The following is a 10986-nucleotide window of genomic DNA, read 5'->3' as shown; positions in this document are numbered from 1 at the left end:
TCCTCTCTCTAAAACCCTTCTCCTTCCTTTTCCTTTCTTTGCCGGAACTTCACCATTCTAGCCGGAGCTCCACTTCCGCTTCATCAGGTACTACATCCATCTTTCCAATATTTTTCTTGCATTTCTATGGGTAAATCTCGCCACGTCCCTTCGTCTTCTACCTCAGCCACTCTGGTGCCTGACCCCTTTTTCCCGTCTCGTGGCCTCTTCACCCACCCCCATAATTGTGACTCCTCCTTGACGGCTGCCGACATACCCCAAATTAAGGAGCCGTTAGGGCTCGGCGATGAGGTGGATATCGTCATCCCCGGCTTTGGACAAAAGGCGGACGCAGAGGGGTGGATCTGTATTTACCTTTACCCTTTTAAGTATGGCCTTCGTTTCCCATTCCCTAAGTTGGTTAAGGACTTTCTCCGAACTAATGGCTTTGCTATGGTTCAAATTGCTGCACATGTATGGAGGGTTCTCCTCTATTCCCTTACTGCTAGCCAGAACACGGGTAGCACTATCAATCTTGGCGATCTTGCACACATGTTTGAGACCCGGTCGCTGGGAAGAGGCCAATTTTCTTTTTACGGCCACGGTGAGACCCCCTTTAGGCATGTGTCGAAGTCGAAGGATGAGAACTAGTTTGAAGAATTCTTCTACCTAAGGAAGGACTCCATTCAGCCGCCTGCTGATTATATCTTTGAGGACTGGGTCATGACTTCGAGTAAGCAGCTTTTTTACTGTTTTGTTGGTTTCATCGTGCTCACGGGCTTACTTTTTATTTGTGTGCTGGCCCTCGCAACCTGATCCGCCTGGGTGACCCTATGTCTGCTCGCAATAAGCTGTTTTGCATACCTGTTGCTGACAGGAAGTTTCCCGACCTGCTCTCTGGTTTTTCTCCTGCTTCCTCCTCTAATCCTCAGCAATCGTCGCGCAGCATGACTTCTGGTAAGTCCCTGCAACTTTGATGCCTGATGTTTTATTTTTCTCGCCCGATATTCCCTAACGCCTGGTTTCTTGCTTACAGCTATTGCCAGAATTGATCCCTTAGAGGCCATCATCCGGAGTGCAAGGAGGAAGCGGGCTGCTGTGAGGCCTAACACCCCTTCCGCCTCTAAGAGCAATGCTCCAGCTGATTCCTTTTAGTCGCCTCTTGCCCGCTCCAGTACTGTTCGTTCTGCCTCGGAGCCTTTGAAAGTCAGTCCCCTATCACATCATCCTCCTACTCTTCTGTCAAGCCCTGCTGCCGCTGGCGGAGGTATCACTGCCCATTTTCCTTTAGGCTTTGGGAACGTGGATATGGTCCCTTATTGGCCTGCTATGGACCAGCTTCTGTTTCCACCACTGGTGGAAACTTTCAAGCAGTTCTCCCCTGAGGAGAGGGCTGAAAATGACGTGCACAACGCCTTCATAGTAAGTTTTGCCCCTTTTCCTGCCCTTATTCGTTCCGAACCCTTTTCCGTTGAATCTACTAATCTTGCTTTCTGGTGATAGGCCTTCTAGTCAGCTCTGTATAATAGGAAGATGATCGATGTGGTTCAGATTTCCATCAAAGCCACCAATCCTAGGAATCAAGAGCTCACAGGGATTATTGCTGATTTGGAGCAGAAACGGTTTGACTTGAGCTAGCGTGTAGCGGAACTGAAGGCTGAGCTGTCTGGTACCAAGAAGCGGCTGAAGGAGGAGGCTGACCAGTTAACACGTACCCAGGAGGCGTGCAATTCTTTCACCGGGGCTCTCAAGCGTGCTGACGAGAGAATTAATGAGCTGATCACCCTTGTCACCAATATTTTGGCCTATGATACTTGGCGAGGTAAGATCAGCGGCATGCGTGCTACGTTGTATGAGCCCCCTAACCCTCCAGATAGTAGAGGAGGAGGAGAGGCAGCTGAAGAACCTCTACCCCGTGATGCCTGACTTGAGCGTGCCGATGCCGAAAGTTGGCGAGGTGAACTCTCCTGCCATGACGGAGAAGGCTGCTACAGAGGGAGCAGGTCCTCTACAGGAGGCTGCTGCTGACGCTGGTGTCCAGGAGGCCATTGGTGAAGGGATCGTGCAGCCTGATCCTATTCTTGAAAATGAGAGTCAGCCAGAACATGCAAGGGAGGAGGTTGTGGAAGTTGAGAGGGAAGTCATTGACTTAACTTCTGTTTAAAATTTTTTTAAGTATCTTATGATTTTGGGGGTCTGGCCCTGTGTGGCGCAGACTTTATAAGTATTTTCAAACACTTGGTTTTGTGGACCCTGCTATGGTGGCGGGTTCTATTTCGCACTTTTGGCCATGCTAGCCCAGGTGGCAGGTTTGGTCATATTTTAGAAATGACTGCTGCCTGGTTAGCAGGATGGCTTCTATCTTCATATGTCTTGTGTTGTGTGAATTGCCTTTTCTGCCTACTGACAGACTTAGGCATATATTAAGTAGTCATGTTAGCTCGGGGAGCTGGTCTAAACTTACAAATATTGTTGTGTCAACCCAATGGCTGATTGAGACTGGAGGTGGTCGTGTCAACCCGGGGGGGGCTGATTTATACATGTCGTGTCAACTCAGGGGACTGTTTTAGACTACAGGTGGCTGTGTCAATCCAAGGGATTGATTTAGACCTGTCGTGTCAACCCAGGGGGCTAATTTAGACTTGGGATGGTCGTGTCAACCCAGGAGGCTGTTTAGACCTGTCATGTCAACCCAGGGGCTGATTTAGAATTAGCTAGTTATCATGTCAACTTAGGGGGCTGATTTAGACTTGACGCCACATTTGACTACTTAACCTTGATCATGATGCAAAGTGTGTTCATCATGTTTAAAGCCAACAGGGCGTACCTTAGGCAAGTTTATCGTCATTTTAGGACCAGTGGAATGTTGCAGGATCATGGGTTCTCAGAAATCCCTGCGCTCCTTATGTTTTTGCATGCATGTTGGGGCCTTAACTACGTCAAGTACTCGGTGTCGATAGCTATCTTTGGGGGTGGTATCCGGGGTAGCTGTGTGAGCTTTAAGCTGTCGGACAAGCCCCCTTTCGTATGTTCCACAAGCCAGCTGGTGAAGGTGCTCCTACTGGAGAATTAGGTTAGGCATGTTGGAGTGCCATGTGCCTTGTCACCCTGTGTTCACAGTTGACAGTCCCGCTGACAACACTCTCAACGTACCATAGAAGTTAGAGTCCAATGTGGTATTTCAAAGAACCCAAAATAGAAAAGTCAGAAAATCTATTAAAACGATGTGAAGTACCTGACGCTATCTCATGGGGTTCCAGAGCAACCATGGACCCAGGAAGCTACAGACCACATAGCTCTAATAGTGGTTTCAAGTTTAAAGAAATGCAAATATAAAACAAGTACAATAGAAAATTGATAATATGCCTACAATTTTTTTTTTTTTAGGGTTTTTCGAATACAGACTCTGTACACTAAATTCTACTTAGCTTGTTATCAAAAGTGATACCTCTTGAGGTGAAGTATGTTCCATGGTTTGTGTATTAACTGACCATCCATGGTCATTAATCTGTACGCCCCATGTCCAACAACGCCTTCAACCTGGTATGGTCCTTCTCATTTATAGACGAATTTACTTGCTTTGCGGTTTTTGGTGTTTTGTAATACCTCACGGAGAACCAGGTCTCCTACCTCCAGGAGCCTGATTTTTACGTTCTTGTTGTAGCTTTTGGCAACTGACTTTTCGAAGGCAGCCAGATGTATCTTCGCGCTTGCTCGAAGCTCGTCTACCATGTCTAGACTCCTGATTATCTCTGCACTGTTCAGTTCCCCTATCATGCATCCAGACCTGTGAGTTGGAACTAGAACCTCTGATGGAATCACTGCCTCTGTTGCAAACACCAGGCTGAAGGGTGTTTGGTCTGTCGCCGTCTTTGGTGTGGTTCGGTCTGGCCACAGTACTAGTGGCAACTCATCTGCCCACTTTCCTCCTAACTCTTCCAACCTCCTCCTCAAATTTTCCATAATGATTTTATTGTGGATTCAGCTTGCCTGTTGGACTTTGGAGTCCTGGGTGTTGACTTTTTCAGTGAGATGTTCCACCTAGCACAGTATCCTTCTGTGTCGTTTGACACGAATTGTGATCCGTTGTCACATATAGTTTCTGATGGGATATCGAACCCGCAGAGGATGTTACGTTTGATTAAACAGATGACTTTCTTATCTTTTACCTTAGTGAATGCTTCTGCCTCTATCCATTTGGAAAAAAATAGTCTGTCATTGCTAGCATCCACAGTCTGTTTCCTGGGGCCCTGGGTAGTGGGCCAACAATGTCCATTCCCCGTGCCATGAATGACCATGGAGAGATGATTCGGTGTAAAGGTTCTGCTGGCTGATGGATCATTGGTGCTGACCTCTGCCAGGTGATGCATGCATTTTATATAGACTTTTTGTACCACATTTGCACGCATCTCTGTGCATTTTATGTAGTGTTTAGCTACAAATGTCCCCCGAATCGTCTACTTTGGTTTGTCTTGTATTATTTTGCAGGTATGTACCGTAGATGAGCATAATCAAGCCTAAAACATGTCCCTATGCATGCATTTAGAATATGAGTTGAGTCGGAGCTTGAATACTACTATTTTGAGATGTGCAAAGAAGTAAGATAGCTAGGCGAGCAAAGGAAGAACTTCAAAATACTAGTGCCTAATTTGAAGAGCCATATCTCGAGTTCTAAAACAGATTTTCAAGTGATTCTAATTGGAGATAAAGGCATGTCCTCTTAGCTTTCCAACTCCACCAGAAACGCTCTGTTTGCCCATATAACGAAGAAATGGCGGCCATTTGAAGTTCAGTGCGCGAAGCAGGAATTGTGCGCTGGAAAGTACTTGATCGAGTACTATCTTGTTCGATCGAGTCTTTTTTCTACTCGATCGAATTGTGCCTTTTTGATAAGTGTTCGATCGAGTACCAAAAGTTCTCGATCGAGAGGTTTTAGCTTGGAATTGTTCGATCGAGTGATATAAAGTTGCTCGATCGAGTGACTAGCTTATACACTCGGGATTTTTATTCCGTGTTAGGTTTATTTTATGTTAATAATCACTTCCCTATATAAAGGAAGTTGGGATTAGGTTAAAAACATCTTATCATACTGTTTTACTCTTAATCACTGTTTTCTCTCTTAATCTCTGTTGCTACCTTGTTCTTATTGCCGGATTCGCTCTTTTGTAATGTTTCTTTACTCTTAACTTCAATCTATTGTTTCTCTACTTTAATTCCTTGCTCTTTAATTCTTACTTTATTGTTATCATTATTAGTATATGCTTCTTCCTTATAATCTCTTTATTATGTCTTCCCTTAGCATATTCATGTTTATTGTTGTTGTTATTAATTTCAAAAGCATGAGTAGCTAAATCCTTTTATGTTAGGATTAGGGGAGCCATGGTATTAAAGTGACGATGTCGTGAATAGGCTAGATGATTTATTGTGAGAATCTGTGACCATAGCAATATAACTGTAATATGTTTAGTTGAGTGCACGCTTCTAAACCCCTTAATCTGGTTAAATTCGCTCCTAGATCGGAAGATTGGAATGAACAGACCTGCTATGAATAGTAGACTACCTTAATGAGGACAAAAGTTAAGTTAGTTGTAATCTAGTGTGGATAGCGGACCGGAAGGACCTTTCCCTTACCCTTCTCACAGTAGATCGTCTGGACTGTTTATGACTGAGTTAGTGAACTGCCATGGTGAACCGAAATCCTGACATATCTGTCCTTATCTGATCACATTCTTTGCTTTTTCTCGCCTTATTGCTCTTGTCTTTATTTCTCTTGCCTTAAACCCTTTAGTAGTTTAGAAAACAACTTTAAAACCCCCATTGTTACTAGATAAACGAGATTAGCAGATAAATACTTTAGCCTCCCTGTGGAGATCGACCCTACTTACCGCTGACTTCTGTTAGTAGTACTTAGGTATTTATTTTTGATGCCTGACGACAGTATCAAATTTTGGCGCCGTTGTCAGGGAGGCAACTATTTTATTTACTTGTGTATTTTTGTCTGTCTTAAGCCTCAAGGGATTTATTCCTTGAGGCAGTTCTCATCTTTTTCTCTAGTGTTGTTTTGATAGGCCCTACAGGTCCTACCTAGACAGTTCTAGGTAAAAGATCATCAAAGGGAAGGCTTGAGTACCTTTGATCTTCCACCTATGTTCCATCTTATGGCGCAACAGGTGGTTTACTGTGAGAGATGTGGTACTGCTGGGCACAATGCCGTTATTTGCTTGACAGGGAACGACGAAGTCTATGCGTTTAGGCAGCGTAGACAAGCTGGTCATTCCTTTACATATGTGCCGCCACATCCGTTTCAACGAGGCTATCAAAAGCCTCCATTCGTCTGGCCACCGCAACAACAAGCTCCTCCTTCTGACAAAGTGAAAGAAGAGATTGCTGAATTAAAGTCTTTGGTGAAGGCTCTTGCACTTCGAGGGTAAGAAATTGATACATTTAGAGAAGCTCGTATCAAGGAACTTGAGTCTCAAATAGCTCAATACAAAGACTTCTGCACTGTACAGCAACATGAGTTTGATCGAGCAGATTACACCCTTCGATCGAACACTTTACACGAGGAACCACTCGATCGAGCAAACCTTTTTGTTCGATCGAGTAAAATTCAGGAGGAGAGTTCTCGATCGAGTACTACCTTTGCTCGATCGAACATATTGGCCACGGAGAGCATTGCTATGTCATCTGGGTCCGTTTTGGATGACAATTTTGAAAAAGACAATGGTTATGGTGAATCCCCCATTTGGAAAGCTGAGTTGGACGCTCTAGAGGCTGCAATATATGGGACATAACCCACAAAGGAGGGGAATGAGAAGGTAGCTGAGTCCGGGAATATTTCTAGCACGGTAGAGGTAATACATTCTTTTATCAATGATTCTGACGTTAGGAGCAACCGACCTGAGGTAGTTAACGATAATTTTATTATTATTGGTATAAATAGTACACTACCTCATATGGCTTATGCTTTATATTTCAATACTCTACCCCCTCCCAGTTGGGTAAATAAGCTAATAATGCTTCACCATATTTGTCATCGAAAATTTGTTAGGCTGAGACGGTATCTTAGATTTATTTTAAATGCTCATGAGCTCTCTTATTTTCCACCTACGGTTAATTTGAGCTTTTATGTTCCGCCCGTAGCTGAAGGGCAGAATTATTTTCTGGATACTCTTGGGAGCTGTCATAGGAAATTCGTTAGGCTTAAACGGTTGTACATTTCAATTTCCTATGTTATTATTATATTATGGTGCTACTTACAGTTTTGTGTAGCGCATGCGCAGTTATTTGATCGGCTGTTGCGTGATTTGTGTTGTTTTGACTGGGCTCAATTAGAACGGCTATTGAAAAAAAGAGAAGGTCGAGCTGGGACCTGTCTGAAACTAGCGCTTACCGGGAGGCAACCCGGAGTTTATATTTCTTTTGAGTTGTTTTTTGAACTTTTCAGTTTTTGTTGTGTGTGTAATAAATGGTTTTTAAACCATAGGCTGTGAACTATTTAGGCTTGGTTTTTGGTCGACATTTGTCTGAAGGTACCTCTTGATCGAGCATTCTTTTTGCTCGATCGAGTGCTTAAGCCCTTCGATCGAGCACTATTCCTCTCGATCGAGCAACCACAGCTGATGACTATTCGAACGACTGTTTGCGACCACCCATGTTGCTGGCTGGTTTGGGGAGGTCCCTACTTCGCGTATTCTTTTGAGTTTTCCGCATCTCCACTCTCTTCTTTTTAGTTTGCATTTCCTTTCCCTATTTTTGAGTATAATAAGGGCATTGTACGGTTTGGTTTGGGGAGGTTATGCATCCATATCCGTGTCTGCATTTATGTTTTTATTGCATTTCTGTTATCACGTTTAATTTCTGTATGCATTGTCTTTTATTTCCAAAAAATCAATAATCCCATAAAAAATTAGAAAATTCTATAAAAATTCAAAAATTTCACGTTTACTTTTGCATATACGTTAAGTCGGAACGGTGGATTTTAATGATGAAATTGCACTATAATTTCTCCTTTTGCTTAAGCCTTGCAAAAACTATTATCTTTTTAGCTTTGTCTTCTGCGTATCTACGAGTTTATGTTAAAATTTAGCGGAACGAATAGATTTGACCTGAAATTTTGGCAACCTACTTATAAATTCTAAGTTTTAGTGCCGTATAAACTAGTGTCATTTATGACCAGTTTCATGTAGGATTGTGAGTAGTTACTCCTTGCATAACATGTTCACTAATTTGCACGTATATAAAATTCAATTACTTATTGCCTACATACATTCGGGTTAGTGATTGGTGTCACATGCAGGGAGGCTCTTACATTTCCCTTTTCTTTCATTTTTTACCCATTTAACTCCACATTAGCCAAATTTGCCTTTTGACCCTTAACTACATCCAAATTTAGCCTGCATTTTCAAGCTAGTTTAGTGTATGCTTTTTCGGTATATTATTTATTGAGCTGAGTTTGGTTTGTTTTTGATGATTTGTAGTTGGTAATTCATGAAAGAAAGAAGGAGGATGAGAAAAAATGAAGTTGAAAAGTTGAAAAAGAAAAAAACGTGAAGAAAAGAAAAAAAAAAAGAAAAATCAGAAAACCGTGAAAAAGGAGAATGAAAAGTTTGGTTGACGGTTTTGCTCCTATGCTTTATCACTATCTTATGAGGAGTATGTTTGGTTTGGTTAGTGAGTTTGTGTGCCAAAATAAAGGGCAGTTATGCCTGAAATTTTGATGGATTAGGAATCGGATACAGTTCATTTGGTTCTGTTAAGTTAGCTAGCTTGCCTATTAACCTCACAATCCCATAAATGTTTTGCCTTTTTCTTACCCATCGCCTCACTTTCCCATATCTTTTGTAAGCCCTCGGCTGTGACATACCTTGTTTGGTTGGAATGTGTGTACGGTAGCTAGAATTGTCTATCATATTAGTTGTATGCATGTTTATGTGGGTCGTAGTTTAGGTGAGCGACTATATTTCCATTTTCTCTTACATTCATATGCTTACCCTTTGCTTCATGAGAGAAGAGTGACCCGTGAGAGTCCATCATTAAAGGTTTTGCAAGGTCGACGGTTCAGCTTTATTATAAACATCTTATAACTCGTTTGCATTTGACATTTTTGCTATAAGTATTAGTGCTTGAATTAAATTGGGTTAAGCGGACAATTTGTAGCTAGCTCTGAGTTTTCGTTTCTGTTCCATTAGTTAGTTGCATTTAGTTGCTTGCGTACAAGCAAAGGTTTTTTTTGGGAAAGTTTGATGCGTGCATTTTATATAGACTTTTTGTACCGCATTTGCACGCATCTCTGTGGATTTTATGTAGCGTTTAGCTACAAATGTCCCCCGAATCGTCTACTTTGGTTTGTCTTGTATTATTTGCAGGTATGAACCGTAGATGAGCAAAGGAAGAACTTCAAAATACTAGTGCCTACTTTAAAAAGCCATATATCAGGTTCTAAAACTGATTTTCAAGTGATTCTAATTGTAGATGAAGTCTTGTCCTCTTAGCTTTCCAACGCCACCGGAAACACTCTGTTTGCCCAAGTAACGAAGAAATGGCGGTCGTTTGAAGTTTAGTGCGCGAAGCAGGAATTGTGCGCTGGAAAGTACTCGATCGAGTACTATCTTTTTCGATCGAGTCCTTTTTCTACTTGATCGAATTGTGCCTTTTTGATAAGTGTTCGATCGAGTACCTAAAGTCCTCGATCGAGAGGTTTTAGCTTGTATTTGTTCGATCGAGTGATATAAAGTTGCTCGATCGAGTGACTAGCTTATATACTTGGGATTTTTATTCCGTGTTAGGTTTATTTTATGTTAATAATCACTTACCTATATAAAGGAAGTCGGGATCAGGTTAAAAACATCTTATCATACTATTTTACTTTGAATCACTGTTTTCTGTCTTAATCTCTGTTGCTACCTTGTTCTTATTGCCGGATTCGCTCTTTTGTAATCTTTCTTTACTCTTAACTTCAATCTATTGTTTCTCTACTTTAATTCCTTTTTCTTTAATTCTTACTTTATTGTTATCATTATTAGTATATGCTTCTTCCTTATAATCTCTTTACTATGTCTTTGTAATACTCCGTATTTATGAGTCTTCGGGTACTCTATCGAGTAGGCCTTACTCTGTCGAGTAAGGGTAAGTTGCGTTTTAAAATAGTTTCTGACCTGTTGGGTACTCGATCGAGTAACTAGGATACTCGATCGAGTAAGGGGGGTACTCGATCGAGTACCTTGGGTACTCGATCGAGTAGCCGGTTTACGGGGAGTTTTTCTCGGGTTTTGTTAATTATGCGATTAAGATATATAACCTTCGTCGTCATTATTCCAAACACTTTTGCAAAACCTAATTTACTGTTAAAGAGAGAAAGCAAGTACGTTCTTCATCCTAATCGCATTGTTAGCAAATCCCGGAGTTTGGAAGGTCGGTTTTCATCGTTGGTTATACCGTTGAGATCCTTGCGTCGAGGGTAAGATCTATGTACCCTTTTTGTTGTCTTTCCTTTGTTTTGGTTAAACCCTAATATAGGAGTTTGGGGGTTTTTGAGTAGTATGTGATTTGGTAGCATTTGTATGTTGTATAATAGGAGGAGGTTTCGTAGAGGAAACTTTTTGATACAGCTGTAGAGACCGTCTGATAGTGTGCTTTCTAGGTAGGATTTCCTACTCAGTATTAGTCCCATAATGGGATGATTGTTGATGTGTTGAGATTGATTGTTTGCTATAGTAATTGTATTGTGACGGCTGTGATTGTGATTGTGATTGGTTGTCTATGTTTCTCGAGGCGTGTCCTCGGCTGAGTGGGGTCACTTGCGGGAGTGGCTTCACGCCCTAGTTTCGCCTTCTGTGGAACCCGCCACAGAAGGGATGTGCACATTAATGGACAGGGTTATCGCTCATTATGAGGAGCGGGGATTTGGTGGGTACGGTTGCGTCCCCCATCGCGGGGATCGTCCAAAGGGACGATCGGTGATTGAGATTGTTGGAATTGGTGTGGTTGTGTGTGTGATTAAGGCTG

General features: G+C 42.1%; 1 protein-coding gene across 1 annotated transcript; it reads right to left on the bottom strand.

The window, feature by feature from the left end:
- Positions 1 to 3082: 3082 nt before the first annotated feature.
- Positions 3083 to 3942, bottom strand: LOC141594971 (uncharacterized). Its single transcript, XM_074414949.1, has 3 exons — positions 3631 to 3942; positions 3215 to 3260; positions 3083 to 3111 (listed from the first exon to the last, which is right to left on the bottom strand). Exons 1-3 carry the CDS (start codon positions 3940 to 3942, stop codon positions 3083 to 3085), a joined length of 387 nt encoding a protein of 128 aa, XP_074271050.1.
- Positions 3943 to 10986: the final 7044 nt, after the last annotated feature.

Source organism: Silene latifolia, chromosome 8 (genome assembly GCF_048544455.1).
Source record: "Silene latifolia isolate original U9 population chromosome 8, ASM4854445v1, whole genome shotgun sequence".
Lineage (NCBI taxonomy): Eukaryota > Viridiplantae > Streptophyta > Magnoliopsida > Caryophyllales > Caryophyllaceae > Silene > Silene latifolia.
This window is presented reverse-complemented; position numbering and strand designations above follow the sequence as displayed.

Coding starts and splice junctions, on each gene's coding strand:
- LOC141594971 (XM_074414949.1), bottom strand. CDS start 3,942: ATGGAAAATTTGAGGAGGAGGTTGGAAGAGTTAGGAGGAAAGTGGGCA. Junction 3,261..3,630: donor CCAAAAGCTACAACAAGAAC/GTAAAAATCAGG, acceptor TGTGGTCTGTAG/CTTCCTGGGTCCATGGTTGC. Junction 3,112..3,214: donor ACCCCATGAGATAGCGTCAG/GTACTTCACATC, acceptor GAGTGTTGTCAG/CGGGACTGTCAACTGTGAAC.